This window comes from Neolamprologus brichardi, chromosome 18, assembly GCF_056152115.1.
Source record: "Neolamprologus brichardi isolate AB-2024 chromosome 18, ASM5615211v1, whole genome shotgun sequence".
Lineage (NCBI taxonomy): Eukaryota > Metazoa > Chordata > Actinopteri > Cichliformes > Cichlidae > Neolamprologus > Neolamprologus brichardi.
Window position 1 is genome coordinate 9,975,001 of NC_142121.1, and position 27,930 is coordinate 10,002,930.

General features: G+C 40.4%; 2 protein-coding genes across 8 annotated transcripts in view; one reads left to right on the forward strand and one right to left on the reverse strand.

Moving 5' to 3' along the window:
• LOC102780686 (cAMP-responsive element modulator-like) overlaps nucleotides 1–2,894 on the reverse strand; it is a 15,192-nt gene extending 12,298 nt beyond the window's left edge. The window contains exons 1-3 of one of the 2 annotated variants that reach the window (XM_087831634.1): nucleotides 2,777–2,894; nucleotides 1,032–1,149; nucleotides 755–883 (exon numbers count right to left, since the gene is read on the reverse strand). In XM_087831634.1, the coding sequence (XP_087687760.1) occupies nucleotides 755–883; nucleotides 1,032–1,139 (237 nt within the window). In that variant the 5' untranslated portion in view covers nucleotides 1,140–1,149; nucleotides 2,777–2,894. The remainder of the gene's footprint in view (nucleotides 1–754; nucleotides 884–1,031; nucleotides 1,150–2,776) is intronic. The other variant, XM_087831635.1, reaches the window with a different exon arrangement.
• Nucleotides 2,895–7,680: 4,786 nt separating this feature from the next.
• Nucleotides 7,681–27,930, forward strand: part of pard3ab (par-3 family cell polarity regulator alpha, b) — a 259,593-nt gene continuing 239,343 nt past the window's right edge. For all 6 annotated transcript variants that reach the window (XM_087832646.1, XM_087832647.1, XM_087832651.1 and 3 more), the window contains exon 1: nucleotides 7,681–8,049. In XM_087832646.1, coding sequence (XP_087688772.1) covers nucleotides 7,930–8,049 — 120 coding nt within the window. In that variant the 5' untranslated portion in view covers nucleotides 7,681–7,929. The remainder of the gene's footprint in view (nucleotides 8,050–27,930) is intronic.

A 27,930-nucleotide genomic window follows, 5' to 3' on the forward strand; every position in this document is an offset into this window, starting at 1 on the left:
ATCTGCAGCTCTACAGCAGTCATCTAAACGAGACACAACATCTCCTGAGAGTGCAGGTTAGACTGATGAGCTTAAACCTCAGTTCCTGCCGCTCACTTGAATCCTATTAACAGATCCACTACATTAAACCATAAGCCCTGCAGTGTGCCTTGTACATAGCAGTTACAAGTTCATTGACCAAGATATTGATCACGATCTAAATTATTGTACAGAGCAGAGTAAGGGCAGTATTTACTGCTTTTCTAGGTGTTATTGTCAGGCTTAGTGGCTTAAATGTTCATCTTACTAGAGCATTTGCATCAGTAGTGCTTAGACAGAGATACTTATCTTAAAACATGTTCAAATGACTTGAGGTGTTACTGGAGGCTCGACTTGACTTAAGATTTGTTGGGACTTGTTTTCAGTGACTTGAGGCATAATCTGGACTTATCCTAATGGACTTGAAACTTACTCTGAAACATCTGACCTGATCATATCTTGAATTATGTAAGACCTGAGACCCACCCTGAGAGACTGGCAACTTGGCTAAGAGTTGACTTCAGTCTCCTGATTGACTTGGGTTCTGACTCTGGCATGACCCAAAGGAGCCTCTAACTACTTTGCTTACTGCATACAGATGTTTCATTAGTCTCTAGTTAAAATTTGGAACTGAAATTAAATTTTGCATGTATTGACAAAGCTATTCTCTGATGTGAAAACTGAGTCATCCATTAAAAGAGTTCAAATGAGTTCTGAGGCAAGCATGTGCCCTCACCTGGACAGTCTGAACTTGTGGTGATTGTATAACAGAGGTCTGCGGGGCCTGGATGACCCCCTGGATTTGAACTGTCTGACCAGGCAGCTGAACAACAGTCACACCGGAAGACTCTTCTGCTAGTGACGCCTGCAGGCACACATGAAATGATGAATGTTTGCCTGCAACAGTTAGACTTGAGTGTCTGAACACCTCTTGTCTCTGAACACATCTTAAAGTTTGTTTGTTCTCTTCCGGTTAAAACCACCAAACAGTTCCTAACCGCGCATGTGTGCACCTGAGCAGCAGCTGCAGGAGAAGGGCTGGTTTCACTCTGGTTTTCCTCTCCATCTGTCAATGAGTCATTTAAACTGCTGTCCAGCTGAGACGATACTGAGCTGTCCATAGTCGCTCACCTAGACAGAAAGATGGACGGGCAAATTAATAATGAAGCAGACAAAGGCAATCCTAATGTTTTCTTCTCTAACATCATTACACAGGTAAAAGACAAATAAATGTGTTTTCGCAGTCCAATTTCCCCCCCCAGTATTCATTTAACATTGGCTACAGATAGACATTTAACCTTGGAATATTGGCAAGAATTGTCTTGTGTTTACAAGACCTGTATTATATTTTTATATTGTGTTATAAGTGTTCTTTCTGCACTTAATTACTTTGTTCAGTACGATTCCGTTCAAGCTTAACTGACACGCAAAAAAAGATCCAGACAGCCGGGTGCATAGAGGCAGAAATAACAACATTAACTGCACTGTAATGAAGTGCAGAATAATGAGATGGTGAACTGAATGCTCCTCAATCAGTGAGTCTAAAATACAATTTGAGAAGACAGAGCCAACAGAAATAAATGAAATGAAAACACTCCTGATTTAAATCAAAATTATTTGTCCGAAGATCTGTGCTGAGAGTGAGTGTTTTTCAGCTTGTGACAAATTTGCATTATATAACTAGCAAGCTCATTAAGTGTGGCAGCCACCAGGTGAAGCTGGCTGACTGAATTTAGGCTTTTTTTTTTCACACTTTGGGAGACAGACTGTTACAAACTCGAGTACAATTTTGTTAGAGGGCAATAATGACAATGAAAGACTGTAAAGATTTGTGTCCAACTGGGTTTTAGAAAATTAAAACAGGTTTGCTTCAAATTAGAGGCTGGCTGCAGTGTCAAAACTAAACAAATGGAGGGATTCTAATTCTATTTTTACAGGGTCTCTGTAACAGAAATTGGACTGATGTAAACAGCCAGCATCATAACTGAAAAGCATTAATATTTACATATTATACACATTGGGGACCCTCATGATGAGCCACAGAGCCCTGCTTTTTAGACCAGCCTCAAACTGTTTATTCTCTCCTACTGATGGCAAACTCTGAAGTTTCTTACTAGTGAAAATCTGAAACATGTCAATAAAATTAAATTAGCAATCCACAGCCGTTTGCCCTAGAAATGTCCTGAACCCGTTTTAACATATTTCGAGATCTGTGAACAAGACAGCCACTTTTTAACGTTTCAAGTAAATTACACGCAGGTACAACAGATCTTTGTCGGTTGAACTAAGAAAAAATAGGGGACAAAATTGACTTCCGTTTTAGGGGCAGACCTTACGGGGTGAAAATTTGACAAATGTTGGACTTTTATTTTGAGCAACATATTTTTAATACAATTTTAAAATAAATTGTGTTACACATGACGAATTTGGAATAAAAAAAAAAAAACAAAGTCTTCACATTGGATATTTTAGAATATTTTACGTAGTTGGGCTTAGATTTTTATTTTGAAGAGGTCATGTCCACTCCACTTCCGACATCTATTCCGCCTGACTTGACGTAGCTCAGTAAACTTCAGAGAGGAACTGCTGACAGTTGAGAACATTTTGTTTAACTCCATGATGGTCGGCAATTTATCAGCTGTGGTTACAAAACGAGGCTTTAATGGAGCGTTTCGTAGCGAAGATGTATTTGCACATTTTCCTTCGACTCTGCCCGACTGGCGCTGACCAAAAATGTGACAGCTTTGCAGCGACTTACCGAAGTTTTACGTAGCCTGAGTCGTCACTAATGACAGTATGGGTGAACGGCCCGTGCCTTCGCTCACGTAGTTTCCACGTCAGCGCTGATGATGCTGTGCCGAAAATGTCGACTGGCGAGTCAGTTTAACGCCGAAGAGTGTCGAGGTGGAGCGAGAGCATTCACTCCTTCCTGCTTCCTTGTTTACACTTGGCGGGCGAAAAAACAAGCCGTGGCTAAATTCTTGCTTTAAGTCAACATAATGCAGGAATTTCACGGGAAGACGCCACACATAACATCTTAGAATCTGGAAATTAATTCAAATGTATATATTTTAGTTTTTCTACCGTGTATGTGTCCGCGAAATGTTTGAAATAATTGTTTCCGAAAAACAGTCATAGCTACAGCTTAACTCGACCACTTTATGTTAAAGTTTTCAAAAGGGTAATTGTTTTAATTTAGCATGGTAAGAGAAGTGTATTCATATTCATACATTCAATTTTCGGAACAAGGAAATTTCAAATTAAACAGCAAAAGTCGAAGTGTGCAAAAACAGTGCTACAGTGATAGTTTTGTAACTTGGACACTCATGTTTACAGAGCAAAGTAATGCTGCTGTCTAGTGCCCGTAAGAGGCAATTACACTTTGAAAAGCAGATTAAGAGGAATGTATTGCATTTTGTTTGAGACATTTTTTTTAACTTAAGAGTACACGGAATTTATATTTAAGAGTGCAAACTTCATAGACTCCAATAAGAAAGTGAGGCTTGTGTTGGCAGTTATGTCTAACACAATCAACCAAATAGCCCTGGGCATTTAAATTCAGTTGGATGTTTGATAGACAGTGATTAATAATAATAATAATAATAATAATAATAATAATCGATTGTAAAGAGTATAAACTGACCACACAATCTAAAGAACAAATAATGTTTTATAGTTACAAAATAGAGGCTATATTTGGACTGTTAATGGTTACCTCACCTGTTAGAACTACATTATAAACTCAGACTTGTTTCCTGGTGCTAATTTTTCTGTATAATGTCAGTGTGTTTAAAAAAAAAAGTGCAGATAACTGTGGTTTACTGCAGATTCCGTGATGTACTTGCTGGGTTCCTTTATTTAGCACTGACTGGCTGACCCCTGAGCCACCATCTGTCCTCCTGCAGAGGCTGCACTGTTATAACAGCGCCACCCGATGTTATCAAAGAGTAGTCCTCTTCATCTGGCATACATTTATATAATTCAAGAAAAAATTATTATGTGTGTTGTTGGGTGCAATGCATTGATGTATACAACATGAGTGCAGCATGCATTACATTCACTGTAGTGTAAACCATTCTTTCAGCATTATGAGGATGATGATTGATATTAGTATTAGTCTGACTACAGTATTTAAGTTTTCCCAGTTTTGCTGTCCATCATTTTGTAAAGGTTTTGTGTCATATACTTCTAACTAGCACAGCTTTATATTACAAAATTACATTGTCTTAATGCTCCCCCACTGCTGCTCCCTCCTCCTCCTCCATCTCCTTGGCATATCCTGTAGCCAGAGGATGGAGTCTCCAGATGGCCAAGTACCAGCAACAGAAGGGGAACCCTGGGGTGACACAAAGGCCTGACAGCGGGGAGTAACATATGACCTGGGCCAGACAGCTCTTTAGCACAAAATTAGCCTGGGATAACTACACAACACAATTTTCACGCTGATAATACCATCAAAGAGGTATTTGAGCATCTGCCATGGCCTTTCCAGCTTGACCGCCATATTTCTGGAAGATGCATGGCCTTTTTTGGGAAAGTCAAAGTTTAAAATGTGAATGTAAATTAATGTCATCTCATGATAACCATACACAAAATGATGAAGATGGAGAGGCTTTATAGCTGTGTTTTTCCAAGTATTAATTTGCAGATTAAAAAGATCAATTGCAGCATCTTATACTAAGTGAAAGACTGCAGGTAATGTCTGCAAAGGGGTAGGCCCATCTCATCTGGCGTTTATTGTGCTTACTGTGCATCCTAAAACCATATACTATATTTTCATTGAAATTGCAAATGGAAGATGTTTCTGTTTGGGGAAACACTGATATTAAATAAGTGCAATACACATAGGAAATTCTATAAATGCCATAACTGAGCTTACCAAGAAGTAGTATATTTGCTCTTTTAATAAAGGTTATGCCAAATAAGATTTAAAATCATCTTAAAGAGGTACCACAGCAGTGCACCACAAGAGGTCACTACTGAAACACATATGGTCCTTGGTTATGTTGACTGGTGGATACTTAAATTTAAATCCTCTTGAAACTGGGAGCTTTTTTGCTTGCGTATCTCAAGACATTAATTATATTACAGATTGAAGTTTGTAGCAGCCCATCACACTGCCACCATCATATTTAACTGCTGGTATAAAGTTCCTGTTATAAAATGCTTTGTTAGTTTTATAACAATTGTAACATGACTGAAACCTTCCAAGAAACTTTAGAGTGTATCTATCGCCAGTTCACAGAATATTTTCCAAAAGTCTTGGAGATCAGTAACATGTAGCATTATTCATGAATCATGATCTTAACTGAGGCAAGTGAGGCCTCCTTGTTCTTTTGTGCCCTCGTGGATGAGTCGTCAATGCATAATTCTAGTAGGCTGGTAACTTCCAGGAAGATTCAGCACTGTTCCAAGTTTTCTCCGTTTGTCCATAAGGGCTCTCACCATGATTCACTGGAGAAACAAAGTTCTAGAAATGGCTTTGTAGCCCTTCCGGACTGATAGATGTCAAGGACTTTGAGGGTTTTTTTTTTAACTCGGGCCATGATGTGTTGCTTTTTAAAATCTTTTAGCCTGCTTGACTTTGTTATTGTTATAAAATATTAAAATGTGTTTGACGATCTGAAACATGAAAGTGTGAGAAATATGTAAATGAATAAGAAATCAGGAAGTGATCAAATACTTCTTGATGGTAAGTATTTGTTACTTGTGAGGCATATCAAATACAGGCTTTCTTGTCTATTAAGAATGGAAGTTAATTTTTGACTTTGGGAAGTGTAATCATCTGAAAAATTGACTCATGGTCAGCTTCTACATCTTCTGCATCTCATTATTATTTTTACTCTTGCTGTTTTTAATATAGAATAAATGCCAGCCAATGACTGTTGCTTGTTTTGTTTGCCAGGATATCCATTTATTTGGTGGATTTTCTAACCTGTTCTTGCTTTCTCTAGAAAGGTTATAGGCCAAAGCCATTTTCCCCTTCACCCCTTTGCTTGTTGTAGAAACTGGATCCACTGTTGCTCTGCAGCTACATATATCTGTACCAGAACGTCAGTCAGATGTTTCTTCATTTGCCCCCCTCACTATAATTATAGGTTACTTTCTTTTGTTATGACAGTGTGATTGCACATTTCCTCTGTTATGTTTTGTGTAAATGATGATAAACAAGTGCTCATATATCCAAAGGTGAGGTTGTTTAATCCATTGCAACAGCTGCTGTGGCTGTGGTTGGTGGCCTGTGAGTACTCCAGCTGTGTTAAGAGTTAAAATAGCCTCCCAGCTGCATGCTGGCACTACATGATGAAGCGATCCTGTTTAAACACTGACCATATAAACCACACACACACTTTCTGCATACTTCAAATTCAGCAGTTCTCTTTTCTTGTACTAAACCTCGCACTACATCCTTTCTTGGCACTATAACTCACTGTGTTCAGCCAGAGGAAGGCGATCCATGTGATCCATGCATGTTCTGAGGAAGCTGTTGCTGAAAGCTCCCCACATGGGTTTGGACTGGTTTTTGTAAAGGGGCTTGTTTTAATCCCAGGTGAGGCAGTAGACGAAAGTAGTAAAGGGCTGGGTACACACGAAACTTTTAATAAGTTGTGTATCATCAAATTAGATGTTGGGAAAATAAAGTATATGTCACTGATTAATAAAAAGAAATGTGCACTGGTGGTGGAAACACACATAATTCCCAAGTCTTTAATTACTTATTAAGTCATTTCCTATTACCAAACTTAATCTCTGCCTAATCCTAATTCGTCCTTTAAAACCAAACTCAAGTCTTAACTTTAAAGCAGCTTCTTAAGTCAAAGAAACAAAAGTGTTTCACTTTGGAGGATTTCACACAGCTTTCTGTCCTGTAAGGCAGAATTACAAACACAGTAAGTTGCTGGTTTCGGCTTTATTTTCATTCAGTGTGTTGATTCTCATTATTTCTTCCCTCCGCTGCCTCGTGGGCGCCAAACATTACCCATACTGACCACAGCGCGGAGTCACGGTGCAACTCCGGCCATCACTACTAGAGGTTGCATTTAAGTCCCGCTCGTAAGTCCTGCAATCCTGAAATAGCAGTTCTACCTCTAATAGGTTGTGGTATCTGTGTATCATCATGTCCGTGTTTCATTTCAAGAAAAACATTTTGGCCAACAGCATTTTTTTCCATGGTCAAAATTGGTTTTTGGTAATGAGTCTGTGTTAATGTACCTAACTGAAATCTGTGCATTTTACCTATTTTTCTGGCCTTTCGGGGAATAAAATTAATTATTATATTAATTAATAATAATTTAATTAATTAATTAAAAACACCCGAGTAAATGAAAATCTACTTAAAAAATAGAATTTTTAATGAGGTCTTGGTTATTTTTCTTTTGGGGAAGGACAAAGCCTCTTTGGATAAGCTTAGAGTTCAATATAAACAGATCAATAGAATAAACATTAACTTGCATGGTAAATGAAAAAACACATTCTACCGACTCATATAGCTAGATTGTAACAAACTGGTCCAAGTCGAGCACTGATTACTAAAATAGATTTTTCTTTAATTGATTTAAGTTGGTCAACTTTAGTTAAACTTTACCAGGTGCACGTGAAGGCAACATATGACCGCGCATTAGCTCAGCAGAGAGAGAGGGAGAGAGAGGGATTGGGATCGAGAGAGGGAAGGAAGGAAGGAGAGAGAGAGACACAGCTAAACAGGTGGTCTGAAAACACGCAGAAAACAATGTCGTCCGGCGGGGAGAGGCGGAAAGACCGTTAGCTCTCGCTTCTGTGAAGGAATACCGGGACAGCCTCGGAGCAGAGCAAACGAAAAACCCATGCTCCTTTTAATTTTCTCGCGGATTTCTCCTCCTCCTCTCTTCTCGGTTTTGCTCCGAATCTGGTGAAGATCTCGGATACTAAACCATGAAAGTCACGGTGTGTTTTGGCAGGACCCGGGTGGTTGTGCCGTGCGGGGATGGGAATATTAAAGTCCACACACTCATCCAGCAGGCTGTCATGAGATATAAGAAGGCTATCGCCAAGGTGAGTGGTGGCTACTTTGTTTTCTTGCGGCTTTTGTTTTCCTGGAAACAATATTGCGCCGTGCAGGCAGGCTCTGCGGGCACGCTCAATATGGCGCAAAGTTCACACAGATGCAAAGAAGAGGGGGTGAACAAAAAGAGGTGCTTGTATTTACTCTCTTGCGCTTGCTTTGCACAATTTGCTCATCTCCAAACCGTGAGCGTGTGTGCATTCGCCCGTGTGTCGGTGCTTTCAAAGAAAGGCGCACCGCCATTGTGGTTCTTGTGTTTGTAAACCCACAAAACTTCCACAGGGATTTCTAACTGCGGCACACAACACAGCGGTCCGCGTTTGGCTGCAACCTCGAAGCATAAAACGTGAATTTCTAACGCCGAACTGGGCACGCACTTTTTGTAGACTTCGCATCCAAGTTGCAAGTCCACGGGGTCGTGCCTCCGAAAGTTGCCAGCAGAGATTAGCCTACTAGCGAGTTAGCCAGCAGGCTGCAGGAGGAGGACTTGCAGGACTGAGGTGATTTGGCACCAGGTCATTGCAATTAGCAACTGGAGAGGCCTAATGTATATATCCCGTTTGAAGAAAGGGATTAAAGAACCACGTTTCTGCTCTTTTATTTGGTTCATAATAGTGGCTTGAAGGTTCAGTTGATATGTGCAGGTAATGATGGAGCAAATCAGCAATGCAAGAGAAAAGATTGAGAGGAAGATCACACTCGGGACTTTTTGAAAAGTTATGTAAGGCTGTAGGTAGAATCATCAGAGAAGGAGCTGTCTTCAGCTGCACGGCTGGGTGAGCAGCCCTGCAGGACGGACAGGGAAACTGCAGAGCCAGTTCCAGCTGACTGTTGGGAGACGTGATGGACCTGACACATAAATCATGCAGATAAAATGGAAAGAAAAGAAAATTTGTAGCTGCAGATAACCTCTGAATTATCTTAGTGTTCGAGGTTGTCTAGTAAGATAAGATGATGCCGGGGAACAGCAGGATCATAGAATATTGTTTCCAGTAGCGCTGACCATTTACATCATCATAATCTGATAAATATTCACTTACAGTGTTGAAATATTCAATGGAGTCATGGCTTGGAGTGACTAAAGCTTTTACATATTCCTGCTTTAAGAACACTTTTGATCCTTATGTCATTCCCTTGATGGATATTAAGCCATTAGTTGGTTAGATGTTACAGGTAGTAGTTTTATTATTATTCCAGCTATTTCAAAGAATTGAAGTCGCTGCAAATTATCAGTGGTGGTAATTTGAATACTCGTGGATAACGGGCTAGTCTCCTTTAAGGAACAAACCTTAAGCAGCAACTCGGGTTTCATAATTTATGAATGCTTTTCCCATCCGTGTGCTAAGTTTAAGCTCATCTCTTTCTGCTGTAATGATAGTGACCCACCTAGAAGTCCTACTGTATTCTCCTCTCCCTCTCCTTTTGAATAATTCAGCTTCAGCAGCCAGGATGAGATCTCTGCATGTTGAGAGGCAGGTTTAAAGAGTTGCTCTGTGAACCTTGTGTGCTGAAACAATACTAACTCAGTAACGCGTTATGAAGAAGGTTGAGTGACGTGCAGGATAGGAGCATTTCTTAAATAGTTTTACAATGTGAAACCTTTTTTTTTATCAGTGGCATTTTTCCTTGAAAGCAGGCGCGGGTAGTAGGGCATGAGCTGCAACGTCAAAGTGAAACTGTGTGATTAACATGATGTTATAGAGGCTGGTGTGTGCAGTTGTATTTGTCCCATATGTGATTTCTGTGACTGGGATGTAACAGATTTCCACTGACTTTCAAGTTTCAGATTGCCGCAGCTGTAAGACAGAAAACTAGCCAGCAAATAGGCTGACACTTCACTTAAAATCTAGACACAATCTTCTACACCTCTTCTAGACAAAAAGAAAGGACAGATTTTCCTCGTGAAAAAGTACAAAATTTGCTACTTAACCCAAAAGCAGTTTGAACAATGTTATTTTCTTTGTGATTATTGGGGAGATTGAATCTTTGTAAGATTCTGAGAGCATAGATTGTGTTATGTATAATTTACTGAACCTAAAGGCTGACTTGACTTGTAACACAGTTTGTAAGGTCTGGAAAAAAATCCCATTTAAATCAGGCTTCACAGTAGTAAGGTTAGATTTATTGCCTGGTGCTACACATGACTTTTTTTGTGGTTACTAGCTGAAATTGTTGTTGAACTTGGCTAGAAGCTCACTTAACTTTAATAGCTATGTTTTTAGACTATTATCACAATTTAGCAAAGGGCGATCGTCTGGAAAACTCGACTTTGCCGCTTTTTAACGCCAGTCGATGGAACTGTGGTGGGAGCGGTGGCACCGAGGCCACTTTTGATCTAAATAAAATAAACCAGCGCTCTTCACGCACTCCTCACCCACAACTTTAAATCCACAACACTTTAGTCACTTTATCCTCTTATATCTGCGTTTATTGCTTGAGCCCCACCCAGCCCTTTTTGTCGCAACCTAGCTTTGAGCAAGAGTCTCAGGAAGTTTCTTGGCCACAGATGTCGTGTTGAAGATCACAGCTTCTTTGCTCGACCCACCTTTTAATAAGATGACCAAATTTAGGTTGGGTGTTTTCTCCTGGTTCACTGTTTGCATGGACCTTCTTGTAACTTCCCCTGTCATTAGAGAGGAATGCTTCCTGCAGAAAAGGGAAAAAGTGCACTTCTGAGGGCCTTTTGCCATCTCATAAGCTTGGAATTAGAAAGATGAGGACACCAGGATAACTGTTTACATTGTACAGTGCTCTCACTTAGACATCTGACTGCACTCGAGAGCAAAAAGCTCTAATTTCTCTCAACGTCTAGGAGGAAAAATATTGTGTCAGATGATCTTCCACTCTCATTCCTTCCACAGATCATAATACAGATAATCTCTAATGTTCACCCATTTAACCAAGAGTGTGGAAACAGCTTTAAATATTAGACCCTGTGCTGGAAAACTGATAGTGTATTGCTCTAAACCTTAAAGGGGCTGGAATGTTGGCATGTCAGGAAATTTTTTGATAATTTTTTTTGTTGGATTGTTCCCAACGCCCACAATCCTCCTCTAGATATCAGGTGTCTGTTAGGTCATTTCCACACGAGTGCACAGCCCACGAGCATGTACAGTTTCACACTGCTGATGCTTCCTCTGGCAGCGTCTGGGCTTTTGTGTTCATACTTGACCACTGAGGCAGAGATTTAACATGACGTTGACCTGTCCCAGACAATAGAAGCAGATGGCTTAAACAAAAAGAAAAAAGGAAATGTGTTTTTTTTATTCTTTTCCCATTTATCTCAACTGCGAAATGCTGATAAGCACATTCATGATTATTTCATTACCAGTGGCATGTATGTAAATAGAGGAAACTGGTCTTTAGGGCAGGGCAATATGGCCAAAAATATTTATTACGATATATATTTGAAAATTTGCAATAACGGTATACTGACAATATAATTGACACGAGACAAAGTACTTTACAACTCCACAACTTTATTAGTTAAAAAAACAAACATTTATTTTTACTTAAACAAGCAGCTGTTTATAGTAGTTTAGTTAATTAGTTAGTTCCCCCAGCGTTTGCTACTTTTGTCATAAGGCTGCAGCTATTTAAAGCTACACCGATCGTGTGAGTTCTTTGGCTTCACCACCGCGCTAGTTGAAGCGGACGCCTCTTCACGTGCTTTAACTGCTTTGTTGTACTCCAACAACTGCTTCTGCTTCGAACGCATTAGTGCGGTTAGCTCGTTAACGCCGTCCAGCCCCAAGCACGGGGCAATCCGCGGTAACTCGTTAACGGAGATTTGCCGCGTTAATGCAGTTATGGCATTACTCATTTTATCGAGATTAACGCTGACAGCACTAGATGAAATAGGTTTGCGGTAGGGCTGTTCGATATAACGATATATATGGGATGACTATATAAAAACATCTATTGTTTCATTTTACGCTATCATTTGTTTCGTGGTGTCGCAAAATAAACTGTTTACGGCAATATTTTTTCGTCGTTTTGATGGCCACTGTAGTGGTTATATTAATCTCTTAAAGTTCTCTCTTTCTCTGCGTTGTCGTTAGCAACAACAATGGTAAAATCATCGTGTGTCCGCTTGTTTATTTTCCACATAAACCTTTCACAATAAAGCTCAAGATCCTGTTGAGACTTTTCAAAATAAACTGAATTATTTACGGATGAGAAGCAAAAAAGAGCCGTCAGGTGCTAAAAAAATAAACCTTAGACTCAAACGTTAGAACAGGCTGTTCCCCGCAGCACGCCATGTAATAAATACTCACAAAGAAAACGGCGGCCGTTACAACTTATGTCTAAAAATGTGTAGTTTCATGCATCGGTTAAAACACTCGACTCCAGGTACACGACGCCCAGCTGGAAACACTTCAGCTAAGCGAGATTCGCAGAATTTACAGAAAATGTTAAATTTTTGTGATTTATATCGTTATCGGGACGATAGATGTCTTGTATTGGGATATGAGATTTTGGTCATATCGCACAGCCCTAGTTTGCAGTGTTTCCTCCCTTCGCCACGACGGCCCGCTTGCAGCATGTTCTACAAAAAATTGTGCTTTGGTTGCACAAGCTAACATATGGCCCAGCCCTACTGGCCTTTAAAAATATTATAGATTTTTTTGGGTGGGGTTGGGGTGGGGGGGGGAGCTTACTTAAAAAAGAAAAGGATATAAAAAGGATAAAGGGTTTGATCAAGTGTCAGAGTTGACACTTTGGTGGAAAAACCTCCCTCAGTGTGGCTCAAGCTCAGAAAATCATCACATTTGAGCAGCTGTCAACTGCTGTTGACTGAGCCCAATCTGTTGGTTTTTTCCTTTTAATCTTATCCTGATGTCATTTCAATGTGCTTTAGTGTGCTCAAGATATTACACAATTCATTACACAAATGACTGTTTTTAATTAGTGTGCATCGGCCTTTGATGGTCGACTGAGCCTGGAGATATGCGCTAGTGCGTGTCGTGTGAGAGTTAACCGCCGCTGTTCTGGTCATACGCTAATGGATTAAAATGTTTTCCACTAGATCTATTCTTTATCTTTAAAGCGAAAGTTACAGCTATCGAGGCTGGCCCCATTTTTGTTCAAACAAGCAACACAATTGCATGCATGAAATGGTACATGACGCTTGGCGTGGTATCGATGAAGGATGGTGTCATGTATCCATTGGAGTGTGAGCAGAAAAAGCCTGAACGACAAGTGTGCTCTGCTAAGGCAGCCTTCACTCAGGGTTTGTTAGAGTGAAGTGTCTCTGGTCTGCTTTTGATGTGGTTTATTCTGTGGGTTGTTTCCATGTAATTCTTATCATTAAAGTTCCTTCTGTTCACCACAGTCGTCAAACACCTAGCACCTGTTTTGGCATATAGCAGTTTGCTTGATCACGTTTTGCTTGTACGTCTTGTTTATTCCTCCTGTTTTCTTGCCAGCTATGCAAGAATAGTGTTATTGATGTTATCGGGGTATTTCCAAAGTACTGACTCAGTTTGACATTATCGAAACATCTAAACAGTACGTGGTTATATTTGTTTGCATATGGGGCGTGTACGTGCCAAGCATACATTGAGCTATTTATTCCAACTCTGGCAGGAAGATGAGTAGTCCTTCCTATCTAAAGCGATATTATTCAAGTTCAGGTGTCAGAGAAACTTATGTAACCTTTTCTATCCATTTCCTGACTGAGGCCGACGTGAGCAGTCAGACTGGACGCTAACAGTCAAGCCGATGAGGTTTCTAGTGTCTGACTTGTGAATGTACAGGGAGCATTAATGCTGTATCCAGGCAGCATCGCTTACCTGAACAATTACCATCAGAAAAGAACCATATCCTGTTTAAGTTTGTGGAAAGATCTTTATGCACTTCAGAGATGTTGAACTGATTTTTGTCCTTTGAACTAGCTAAACCTAAAGATGTGACTGTGCAGTAGCTCTCCCTCGTGTCAGGTCACAAACCTTAAACATTTTACAGTTCAACTGTTTGATCCTCATGTCACCAGGCTGTACCAGCCAGGGTTTCCTGCTTCCAAAACGAGCACAGTGCAGGATTAAAAGCTTCGCTGATGATCCCCGGGCCGCTGACTTTGCCCTTGACCAAACTACTGTGAAAAATGTTCTAAAACATGACCTGGCACAGCGTTTCATTTCCTAAAGGAGCCTGTTAAAGACACTGGGATGAATGAGCGGTTGAAAGAAAATGAGCAAAGTGAGGCTTCCTGTGTGAATGTGGAATAATAATACAAAAATCAGGTGGAGATGATCCAAGTATGTAAACAGGGTTTTTGCAATTTAAGAATTTTAAGTGTGAAATCACTGGCTTTAAACAGCTAAAGAGATGGTTATCGAGAGCAGCTCGTCTTTTTTCCCGAGAGGTTGTGAGAAAGTCTGCCCGTTCTGCGTCACATGATGACGCTCACGTTACCACTTTTCCCACTGTGCTTCTTTGCTGTGCATTCTGAATGCTCCACCCCCGTTACAAAAATGCTGCTTCACTGTAAGGCATTATACAAGCGAGCTGTTATCCTTATCATGTTGCATATCGTGACACTGATGTGATTTAGAAAAAAAAAGAAAATAAAGAAGAGTCACTATCGTCAGTTGCCGCTGGGCTTTTCTCAGGAGGAGACACCCCAGCAGCATTGGAGTCACTATTGGGGAAGAACAACTGTTTGGGCGGAGAGGGAGAGAAATGCTAAGTATGAGGTTGTAAAGTGCTGACTGCAGAGTTCTCACATTGTGGGAAGACTGCTGCTTCGTTTGAAGTTCATTTACATTTCAGAAGTTAAGCTCATGTTGTTATCCACAGCTGTTTGCTTTAAAGTTAGCACTTGAATATTAAATTGACACTTCTTTAAATTGCCTGTAACACAAGAAATCTGTGTTAAGACGCACGATCATTAAGGCAACCCCGACAGAGGATTAAACTATTGCTGCAAGTTCAAACGGTTGTTGGGAAAACTTGGTGAAAATCTTTTATACTGACAAGTTTCAGGGGGTTATTTATAATAATTAACATTATATTGACATATAAGTTTTTTTAAATTAATTTTCTTCATCATTTTCTTAGCTCAGGCTTTATGATGGTTTGGACATGTGTAAAGGAAGGACAGTGGATATACTGGACAAAGGATTTTGAATATGGAGCTGCCTGGCAGGAGGAAAAGAGAAGACCTCAGAGGAGGTTCTTGGTTGTCGGTGTGACAGGATGCTAGGGATAGGTGTGATGGAGGCAGGTGATCTGCTGCGTTGACCCCTAAAGGGAGCAGCTCAAAAAAAAAAAATTACTATCCTTATATCATTCATTCACTTTAGGGTTATCTCCTTGTAGGGCTCTGGAGCTATCCCAGCACAGCTGCCACATTTTAGATTGCTTCCTAGAATCACTTGAACTTAAGTGATTGTGTTTTCATCTTGGACCTCAAACTTGCTCAGAGAGCAACTGAGCAGCCTATCGTTTTGAGCAGTGTTAGCTCTCCAAAGAAAAGTTTTTGTTAAAGGGTTCATGGTCGCTTGTAGTTTTCTTTTCCCCCAAAACTGATGGGGTTTTATTTTGAATTTGTTGCCTGGTGTCAGGAGGCCAATTCCGACTTCGACTGACCATCCTGATGAATCTGAAAATGCCTTTGGTGGAAGAAAAACCTCAGCTGCGGCTAGCATGCCATTCTGCACAGGGCGTTCAGCCACGCCAGTGCAATCTTAAATATAATCAAGATGAAATTTCCATTGAACCTGTGCCATTTCAAGTCAGTGGATGAGATACAGCGTGCGTCACAGACATGCGAGTGGCCAGGCTGGCAGTTTCAGGGAATGCAATTGAAAAATGACAGCCCCTCTGGAAGCGGTGTGGTGGTGTCCAAGGACACAACCTTAAACTAGAAACCAAATTTAAATAAGATGTGGTTTTCCAGTTTTGTGAGCGGCGTTGCAGATGTTATGGTGCAGCTAATAATCTTCTTACTAGTTATTTTGGGAACATTATCAATACATTGGTATTCAGGATGTAGAAGAACTGTAGACTTGAGATATGAAATCTGAGATCTAAACTTCAGTTAGATTTTAAGGCACTAATATTAACCCTTTAAAACCGGTCGGAGCGGGCACGCTCTGTTTTGCGTAACTATTTTTAAATCCCGGTAGCTCTGCAACCACGTGAGCTAGCGCAATAATTTTTTTTGCATATGAAACCTGAGGAGTTGTACTTACATCTTATGCCATCAGCTTGTGCTAGGTCACAGTTTCCTTCCACATATAACTTTGCAAAAACTGCATAAAAAGCGCTTGCAGCAACAAAAACATAATATTCCAGAAACAGCTTTGCCGATCCGATCAGCTGTTCATAACACTTCCTACATTGGATTAGACGTCAGCGCGAACTATCGCATGTCCGCCATGACCTGCCCGAAACGGGAAGTGACGTCATTTTCGCGGAAATGTAGTTTTTTACCGTCCGGGCCTCAATGAGCCTATACTAGTGTTTTTAAAAGTTATGTTTGACTTTATGACTTTCTGTGTCGTTTCTGGGATGCTTAGGACTCATATTGCACTGCTGGAAATAGTTTATTTTGATGCATATACTTCTTTTTTGCAAATTTGCAGTATAATATTTATTTTCGTTTTTCCTGCAGTGTATAAAAATTGGTGTATTTCAAAAATAAAACTATGAAGACACTCAAAATAAATTTCCTGTGGTAGGAAACTATTTTGTGCAACTTTTTTGTATTTACAGTTTTGAGGGATAAGCCTCTTAAATTTCTCTAACTAGAAATATATGTTAAAAAAACAAAAACGATTTTCAATTTTTTTGTAGTTTATTGCACTTTTTTGCAATTTATGTAATCACTATGCACTTAATTCATACATATTATTAAAATCTAGGCTGTAATGGTTGTATTGATGTATAGCAACTTGAAATGCTCCCAAAAATGGCACTACAACATGTAAAAATATAATATAAGCTCTGGCGGACTTGGTTCTATGGTAGGTCTTAAAGGGTTAATACTTGAATGTCTTCAGGTGTCATGGTGCTGTTCAGGTTGCTTGTTAGGGTCTGAAATGCCATGGGGGTGTAGGTGTTCAGTTGCATTGCGGTAATTGTGTGTCAATGTGTGGATGTGAGAATTAATGCAGGACCTGAATTCTGAATGTACGCTCAAATGTAACTATGAACGCCCTTGAGGAGAGTCTGAAAATGTGCTTAATCCTTGTCCCAACTGGTCAAGGATTATCACATCATGTCTCACTCTGTGATTTTAGGTTCTTGGGGAGGAGGCCTTTTAAAAGTGGCCTTTGGAAGTACCTCTAACCACTTTGCCGGCTGGCGTGATTAGATGACACAGAAGCATATACTGCACGTGACCTTTAGACTTGAGTCCCTGAAAACCTGACTTTTATTTATATTTTTTTATAATTTTCCTCTCAATCACTTGAAGAACACGAGATGAAACTTGCCAACTGAACTCTTGACCACGATGGAGGGAGGCCTTAGTTAATAAGGGAGCAGATCACGAGACTTAATGGCACAGAGAGCTTAAAGTTGAGAGAGTGCGATGTAAACAGATTACTTGAACTCTGGCTTGGGTCCAGTCGGCCAAGCATTGGCAGCCCAACCATGTGAAGCAAGGTCTGCTCCATATGGAACTGCATCCCTCGGCCGGCCTTGCAGACAGAGTAGGCCATGCAGACACAGGCTGACAGCAGCCTATTTTAGGTGATGGATGCTTCAAAAATTATCAGCAGCACTCGAAGATCTCTTGATGAATGCTTGCATCACAGGGTGGTGTTTAGAGGTCAAGATTTTTCTTTTCCCCGCCCATTCTGTTCAGCTGTAGGCTTTCTTCCATAAACAAGGGAAGCGCCTGAATGTAAACTTGTGCATGGAAGAATGACCCGGAAACTAGTAAAAAAAAGTTTCTACATCTGCGCTCATGTTTTTGTCCATCTTTGTCCGTCAAACTTTCTGCTAATAGCCAAATAGTTTAGTTATGAGAGAGAGTGTTCGCAGAAGGATGTTTATGATGTTTTCAGGAGAATAAAGTCCTTGGAGAAGCTGAAATCAAGAAAATGTAATGGCTTGAGTGTTAGATTCTCCCCTCCCTAAGTAGAGCAACACTAAAGCTACACTGTGTACGTTTTCTAAAACACATGAACCCATAAAACATCTGGTATGAAATGAAAACTTACCAGTCCATGTTATTGAAGCCATTAGCAATTTGAATGATTGCTTACAGAACAGTGTCGTTGCTTGTACTGAGAACACTGCGCCATATTCATCTTTGTGCCTTTTTTTTCCATTTTTAAAGAAAAAATTGGTTCAGCAGTCGACCTGCAGTGAATTTACACTGGAGTTCTGTGGCTTCAGCCTCAGTAACATTTAGACGGTCTCAACTGATAGTTATACTAAGCTGGCCAAGTGTAGCTGGGTACTCATCAACTTTCTCCCGTACTAAACGCCGAGGTTTCATAGCCTAGACGACGTCTCGTAGAGCAGAAATGAACAATATTCTCTTTGGACCCCGAGCTGTTTGGGCAGAGTGTTGAGGGACCTTTTCCTTTTTCTGGTTTAAAAACTTAGCAAAGATTTTATGTCTAGCACTCTTTCAATTTTGCTTCATGTTATAAAAGCATGTGAACCTGCCTTTGGAGTTGCATCTGGCTGGGAGAACTGGTCGCTCACATCATTTTCCTAATTATAGGGCTGCAAATCATAAGATATTATTCAGTTTCCATGTTGAATTTGCTGATTATTTAGCTTTTCATTTCATTGGTTTTTTTTAGGAAAGTAAGTCAAAAATGTTTTCTTTCACAAAATTGCTACATTTGAATTTTCTGTCAGTCTGGGTCTTCTGTTCGCCCAGTTCAGCTCAGATTCAAGTAGAGCAGAACTCTATAACTGCTTATTTTATGATCTATTGGCCTGTTGTGGTGCTTGTTAGCTAGAAGTGGAGTCCCTATCTGCCCTCTACTACTTGCAGACTCTGCATGATTTGCTTTAGAACAGAGTATCAGATAAATGTAAAATGAATGTGCATTTGTTTTCAGCGTGCAGACTGGCCTTGTTCATAGGATGACTGTCCCTTGTCCAGTAAGTGGACAGACACAGACTGAAATGTCAAGGACTTGCTGTGTGTGGCTTGCTGAGCACAGGGAGAGGATTGTCTCTGAGGAATGTCAGGACAGTACAGCTCAGATGTAGCGTATCCCTCAGTGCACCGTGCTACAAATTGGATATTTGATTAAGTCAGGAGAATATTCTTCCTAAAACTGTTCTCTTGCTTTTCTGCTGTTGACCCTTTATTTTTGTCCAGATTTTCCAAACTCTTGTTTTGCTTCTGTGTGTTGTTGCTTTCCTCTGGAATTCCCAGTATAAGTCATTTTCCCCCTCATAACAGACTTTCTCATTCTCAGCCAGATGTTAATTACTGGCAGCTAAGTGAGAAACCTGGTGGTATTGTGATGCAAAGTGCAAAGCTTAGACTGCCAGGCATGTTCTCCATGGAAACCCAAATGCATTTCAAAGGGATGGCGGGTACTGCATCGGCATAATTCATATTTTTGAAACATGGTTGTAACCAGAGATAAATGCAAGGTTACGCTCTGTGCAAAAGAAAATTTGATGTTGAGCAGAGGAAAGAGGAACCCACATTAGCGTAGCACAAATGATTTATGAGTGTAGATTAATGATGTCCCTTTAAATTGAATTCAGTACTTAGGCTGATAAGGCTTTGTCTGCTAAATATAGGACGGACCAAATGAAAGCTGTGCCTGTGACAGATGATTATTGGCCTTCAAGCAGAGCACAGACACACAAGGGCCTTGAACTCCATTCTTCATCCTCTGCAGGATGGCTGTAGGAGTGTTGCAGTTGCTTGTGGTGCAGTTGACAAAGAAAATGGATGGAAAGGTATCACCTGATGCCTGATGCTAAAGACTAGCCGTGTAGGTCGCTTTTTAAAATAATTTCATCGTATTAGTCCTGTGAGCTAAAGCTGAGGAGCTGATGTCCGTGCAGTAGACTGATGTCAGTCAGCTGGAGAAACCGCTCTGTGAGATCGGCATGCTGCTCAACTGGAAAAACTGCTTTCTGCCTGACCAGTTAATGTACAACATTTAGATAGCGCCACCAAGTGGGTACTCAAGCTAACAGAGGGCCTGCAATTTAATTTTTTTATCCTGTTAACTTTGTCGACTTGTGTTGACGTTGCCATATCAACCTTTCTTGTGCCGTTTGTGATTCATAGACATAAAGTGCATGATCAAAGTGCATATTAAGGTTGTACTAGTTCAATTGCAGTCTGATGATTTTTGCCAGTACCAGTTAGGAGTTTGGATTAAGAAAAACGTATAAAAAATACCAACAGAAGCTCTCAAACTCTCACTGAGATGGTTTCTGTTGAGGTGAACAGTAGAGGGATCAACTGAAGGTACTGTGTTTGGTCTTTGCACAATTATTTCTCAAGGACACGAGTTTTAGATAGATTTATTATTTTAAGGCCTGCAACTTTGTTTTTGTCCTCTACTTGTCCAGTCCCTCAAAATTATTAAGGGCAGTCTGCACACAGCCTTTGGAGAATCACCTTATTGGTGTGAAAACACTACACATTTCAGTTATACCTGTCAAACTTAATAGATTCAACTAAAGAATTAGGAATGTTCATGTTACAGACCTTCAGAAAGCCGGGAGAGCTATTGCTGAAAGCTACTTTTAAAAGTAGCAAGTTTTTAAAAGTAGTAAGTTTCATGTAGTCCATGTGAAACAGTTTGTTGCTGGAGGAAGCCACCTCGGCCCAGATGGCATCGAATTACTGGTGTATCACAGTGGAAGATGGGTTTTCCTGTCTTTTCTCGTTAGTGTGCAGGAAATTAGTGTTGAGGAAATGCATGGAGGGGGGTGGCTGTGCTCTCAGAGAGACATCAGAGTCATTGAGAGTTCAGTTTATATACTGTAGCCATTTCAAACTCTAATTTGATTAATGGTGAATAACTGACCATTGTTTTGCTCTAGAGAGCAGAAGGGAGCTAAGTGTAGCTACTAACAATGAGGAGGATAGAACAGACAATGTATATAAATATCATTGAAAAAATTTAGATATTTTTATGTAACTTAAAATGAAAGACATTTTTGGTCTGTTGTGAGTTGGTGAAACCAGAAATGGTGTTCTCCAAGACACGAGAGAGAACAGTAGTGATGCTGCGGTGAAGGAACATCTGAAGTCATAGAAAACAGTGGCAGTTGTTTAATTGTGATCCAAGATTTAAAAAAAGACCTAAAATAAGGATTAAGAGAAAAAGAAAAAACGCCACAAATAAATGCATGTTCTTTTACACCAGCTGGTGCTCTGTTAGGGCTATTTTAGGAAAACTACAACGAGTTCAATAAGTGAGATTTTTCTTACTGCAGAGCCTGAAGCCAATCCAGAGATGAGATATTTTGGGCTTCATTGGCAGGTGTAATATGGTGGCAGTGGATTCTGCTGAAGTTTCTTTCTGCAGGAAGGTTTCAGTTTTGCTTAGTTCACAGAACATTGCAGAAAGGAAGTGATAAAAAAACAATAAGCTGGAAAATGTAGGATTTGCTAATAAAGTAGCTTGAGAGGATCTTCTCTGCACCAAACGATGACCAAACGTTCCAGCGTTTCCCTTTGTTGCATAAATGTTGCACGAAGTTGCATGCAAAAAGTAGCTCAACACATTCCCTCTAAAATGTTGTGGCTTTTACAAAGCTTCCTTTTCAGCTTTGTTCTGTAGAAACGAGTTAAAGCTGAAGAAAATGATTTCTGTAATAAATGGTGCATTCTGAATACTTCTGACTTGAATGCAGCTTATTTTACTGCTGTCAGCAGAGGCAGAATAGGGCCTTCGCGGGATAAAAAGCTTACTGTGTGAAAGAACTGTGTCAGGTTTGGCCTGGGACTGCTGCCTCTTTTGACATGATCGAACAAGATTGTGTGTGTGTGCGCATTCAGCTCTCAAGTTTGCCCTCTCGCACACATGAATTAGGACACCAAACCCAACACGCCTGGCATTTCAAAGAGGAGGCCATTTGTTGAAGACAAGCGCCCCATTTAGACTATCCTGATCCATGTATTGAAGTGTGCCCAGAATCGCAACCCTGTAGGTTGGACTTTAATATTCAGTTGCACTCGTGTCCCAGTAAAGGAATGTATGAGTTTTATCTTGTTTTAGGAACATCCTTCTCTTCATGCAGAATGAGAGTTTGTCTGCAATCCATACGTTGGCTAAAGGTTTCTCTACTTAGGGCAACAAGCAGCCATTTATGTTGAAAAGTCGTAAATCCAGAAGTGGGAAATTGTTCTGCTGTAAAGGCGTGTAACTACAAATCACTGCATAGGCAGCCTTGTTATGGCAGATAATATAATTGTATTTCTCAAACTGTGGTGCTGATGGAAGTGGCACGAGGCTGTACTTCTCCAAAACGGCCTCGGAGAGGAAGTCAAGTTGATGGTTGTGTTGAAAAGCATTGTCTGTCCCATTGTTCCAGCCATCAACTGCTGTTTAAACTTCGGCGAAGACGGTTTTGTGACCTTAGCTTTGCTGTAAGCTCTTTTCACCAATGAACCTCGGACATTTTCAGGAGAATCAGGTTTGGCTATTCTCCACATTTGTTGTTTCTCACATGTAGTACCCAGAAGAAAGGAAGCATTTGTAGCTGATGTGAGCTCAGTGTAGTCTAGGTGAAGGAGCTGCTTCAGTGGACCACTGACACTTGCTAGCATCAGAGTATTTGCTGCGCTATTTGTACATTGATACAGTGTAATTACACAGGTTTTGCACAAAGGAGTCACAGCACATTCACATTGGAGATTTGGATTTTCACATGCACCTCTTTTTGATTTCAAGTTGAGGCAAGCATTGGATATGGTTTAAAAAAAACTGACTTTAGTCTCATTGTATTTAAATGCCCTAAAAAGTTACCTGTTTTGTCTTCAAGGTAATGTGTGTTTTTAGTACTTCTATCCTTCATTTTCTCAGCATCATCTCCCCTTTTGCCCGATTATTAAAGTGGATTTGGTTGTGGGAATCTTATCAGGTAGTGTGATTGGTGGTGGTGTGGTTTCATTGTTGCTGAATATTATCGTTGTGTTGACATGTGCACTCCAAGGTGAGTGCACATGTCAACAGAAACAGTTCCAACTCCAAATGACTTGATTTACATTTAAAGTGACCCAAGCTTCAAAGTTGCACGCTCTACTTATTCCCCAATTACACGCCCACTGCAGAAGCCTTTCCTGCTGTGTCACAACAGGAAAACCCTTCAGGCATTCTCATGATGCTTGGCTCTTTCTGGTCCTCACATGTGGCCAGATTCCTTAGTGAACCAGATGACTGCTAAATGTCTTTCATCATAGTCATGGTCAATAAACTAGGGTATGCTTGGATTTATCTACCCTCAATGAAAAGTGCATTTAAGCTTATAATTGTGCATCACGAGAAGCTGATTGGTTCTGATTGGTAATCATTTGTGTTTGCTGTTCGTTATTTTCTTTATTTCACAGTCAGCAGCTTCAAGTCTGTGCTGCTCTTCAAAATTCATGTGGCTAACTTCTTTTTCCACGATGCTATTTGCTGATGTGTCCACCGTTTTAAAGCTTAGTTGAAGCTTAGTAGCAAGTGAAGCTGTGTGAAAGTCTGGCAAAGAGCAGGAGATGCTGCAAATACCTCTATCTCCACCATCCAGACTCCAGATGGATGGAAAAGCCTAACCCCTGCCAGAGTTAGGAACCATGTGTGCTCTAGTTCACTTGGTTCTCTATAAAAAGCTCCTATTCCATGTTTGTAGAGAAGATTGTGCACCCATCAGAGACTCGTAAAGAAGCTTTTTTTAAAATATAAAAAACCCCCACATTTCATGTCATTGTATAAGGAGCACATTCACATTGGAGATCTATTTATCTTCATATGGGTATGATGTATGCTACCAGTGCCTTTAGCAACAAGAAAAATGGATTCTCTAGATACAAAACTTTTCCGCTATCATGTATCATGTCCGTGTCTGTTGTCTCATTGGATCAGACAGTGTCCTGACCCTGCAGTTTATCCTCTTACGTAACCAGCGTTAGACTTGCAGAGGGTAAATCAGTGCAGCGAGTCCTGCTTTGAGCATGCTGATGCATAAATGCTATATTGTTGGTACTAAGGAATAAAAATCAAAAATGCAGTTGTATTAGAAATGCTTAGACTTTAAGCAATGTTTCATTTCTTTTTTCCTTCTTCTTTTTGCCCCCAGCCCTTGGTACATTTTCAAAGATCATATTAAGCATTTGATGTTTAGGACGTAAGTAGTGATTGTTTTTCCTCGATTGTGTCCTAACAGATATGTGCATACCTTGATTAGATCAAATCACAACATTATTTTTGTAATGCAGATGTAAATTACAGCCCTGAGTCATTTCTGACCCAAAGTCCAAATGGATATTAAATACTTCTAGGGTTATGACTGTTATTTCATCATACGTTTCAGAGAGCCAAAGAAAATGATCTCCTCGCCTCTCTTGCTGTAACTAACACCCCCCTTCAACTTCTCTCCAAAGGAGGAAACGACTGCAGTTTGCATCTCCGTCTCCCAGCGCTCCATCCTCAGTGCTTTGTTACCTCCCCCACCATCTGCACAACCCACTTCTTGAAACAACCCCCCTCCCGTTTCTCAGCTTTGATCCACATGGGCCTGTGCTTGAGCTTTAAACGGTGCAGCTCTGCATCTTTTTCTTGACACGTATGCACAAAGAAATGCGCATTAGTCCTTTGGAGTCGCTCTATATTCGTATATTCTTTCCTCACATTTTCTACATATTGCTTTCTCACAGTCCTTTTGTTGTTTATTTGGTTTTTTGCCAGTTTTGAAAATGCATCCCAAACTTTCTTGAGGATGCACTGATCTTGTTTGTCATCATTACAAAATGATGAGTGCAGATGTAGCTTGGAGGCTTATAGCATGTTGCCCGTGCACCTGTGGACGTTGAAGGATGCGCTCCAGCTGTTGTAAAGAGGTTTTGCCATCTTCGTTGCAGAATCACCTCTGTGTAGCCCCGATGCTCGACACTTGGGGATGCACACTTTTTTTCCCCCTGTGCCTTTCCATCGCCTTTTCAATGAACTGCTCTCTTTTTGAATTGCATCCATAAACATTACGCAACGATGTCTGTAAACCATCAGTGACTGTACCGTACTTTGTTTTCTGCCTGCCTGGGCCTGTCTGTTACATTTGCTGTTAGCACAAGCCTCTGTAGTCCCCATAGATGTTAACTCCTGGGTCCCTACTCCACACCTTGGCCATGCACTTCTGCTCACACCACCAGAAATGGCGTAACGCATGTGATCAAATTGGAGATGTCCAGAGCAGATTGCATCAGACCCAAGCATTTTTTATAATCCCTATACACATTTGACATATTGTCAATATTGCGATGAATATTGTCTCTGTTGATCAGAGACAGTATTCTTGGTGCAGTCAGCTTGTGGGCACAGTTTAAAAAAACAAAAAGGGAAAAAAAAAAACAGAACAGGAAATCTTGAACAGGATATCCATTATTTGACATCTGGATATCTTATCTCCATCGGAAGGCCAAGAAATGGCTGTTGGGTTCAGATTTATAAATTTTAACCTCCTAGGACCTGGCGTCCACGTATGTGGACATCACATTTTGGGTTATTTAGACCAAAATACTCAATTTTTTTTTTTTTTTTTTTTTTTTTTTACAAGGTCCTGATATCCACTTACGAGGACATTATACTGCTACTGTTCTATCAAAATTTTAAACGAATATCCTCATATGTGGCTCTGATTTTTCATAAAAACAAAAATAAGGAAAAAAAAAAAATATCTGGTAATTCTTTGTTTTTACATTCATCGGGCCCCAATCAGCCCAAATATCAAAGAGAAATTAAAAATGCATGCTGTGGAAGAGTTCGGGTCTTAGGAGGTTAAAGCCTGATTGAGTGCTTCTTTGTCATTTACTTGAAGCCTGCCAGCATGGTGAGGTTTCTCTCACAAACACACACACACACACAATCAGTTAACAGTCAACAGTGTAAGTTCATGACAGAGGTTTTTTAACCTAGGTTTGTTAACCTTATAGGCTACCAGAATAAACCAATTAAATGTGACCTGCTTCTTGCATTATTAAGATCTATTAGATCTATTGTTAATGAATGCCTCTTGCCAGTAATCAGGATATTGACTTTGCGAACTTATAATCAGATATTTGGAGCACATGTAAGCGCACTGTTTCACTTGTTAAAGCCCCTACGACTTAGTTAATATCCACCTACTCTTGGTCTGTTGGCTTCTCGCAGTGATCCGCTGTTTGTCTTGAGTAAGCACCCGTAAGCCGAGGTGAGGTGCAGTCACATCTTGGAGCTGCCGTAGATGCACCAAATGGTAGTCCTGGTTTTTGGTTTTGTTTTGGTTTTTTTTTGTCTTTTCAAATTTGTCTTTTTTAAGTTTAAGTATTGTAACTTGTGTTCTTGTTGTTATCATCATCGTTATTATTATTTTTGCTTTCTCTTCAGTTCAGACGTTGATTTATTGTGTCGTATATTATTAAATATTTATAACTTACTTCACTGTCAGTAAGTTTCCTATTGTAACATCTTTAAAAATGTATCGGAGTTTGAAAGGTCTTGCTGTGCTTCTCCACAGCAGAACTCTTCTGGCAGCCCGTGCCTCCCTGTGGTGCAGTGAGCTTTTATTTTGGCAGGCTTCCTCTGCATCCCTCTGCTCTTCCACTTATGGATAATAGGACATATCTCAGACCACTACAAATAAGCCTCCTTATTTTTGCCTTTTCCATTTGGAGAGCTGTAATCTGATACGGCTGAGGCCACTGGCAGTTATTCCTCTCCACTGTCAAACTGTCACATGACGCTAGCGCAGAGAGAGCGCTGCTTCTGATTCCGTGTGCGAGTCTGTGTTTTTCAGAATAATCCCATGCCACCGCTGTCTGCCTATTGACCAACTGTTCCTACAACTTCTGCTCTCGCAAATCCTCTTGTACAACATCTCCCAATCCCCTGGATAACATTCAGTCTTTATAACTGGATCAGGAATTGTATGCGAGTAAGTTGTTTTTATTCAGACGGTTGTCACCAGCTGCTTTTATACCCAAACCACTGATTCTGATGTGACTCATCCCCCGAAAGACTCCTTGTCACCTCCTTTTCATTTGGGTTGGGAAGCAGAATGGCCAAGGTGTGTGCCGCTTTGGTCATAACATGTATGGACCTGCTGGAGCACAGTATGGCTACAGCAGAATTCGTCCACATCATGGAGACGGCACGTAAAAACTTTAAATGAGAGCGTTCATCTGTTAGATCACTGCACGTCAAACTGGTGTAAGCGTGTGTGCGTGTTTTCTTAAGAGATGTGAGTTAGACGTGTATGTTGGAGCTTAACTTGAAACAAGGGCTGCCACAAACGATTATTTTGATAGTCGACTAGTCACCGATTATTTTTGCGATTAGTCGACTAATCAGATCATCATCCATTAGACGTAAAACGTACAGCTTATTGCACCAACGTGCATCTGCTCTTATATAACTATCATTAGCTTACACCTTTAAGTGTTTCAGGTATGTGCTAACTAAAAATAAAGACAAGATGATAGTTTATTAAATTTTAATAAAATTTGCAGATTGCCCCCGGCTAGCGATCGAGCTAGTGGGTAACAGACGTCTCCGAAAACGTGTGCTTTTGAAAATATGTGGTGTCTTGATAAACTGAGCAGATATTTGAGGTTTACACAGCTACATTCTCTCCTGAACATATGTTAAACGTTTATTTTGTGACCCAGAAAGAACAATAAGAGTAATATTAAAACTAACTAGCTGCCGCCATTGTTGGAAACTGAGCTGTGCTGCGCT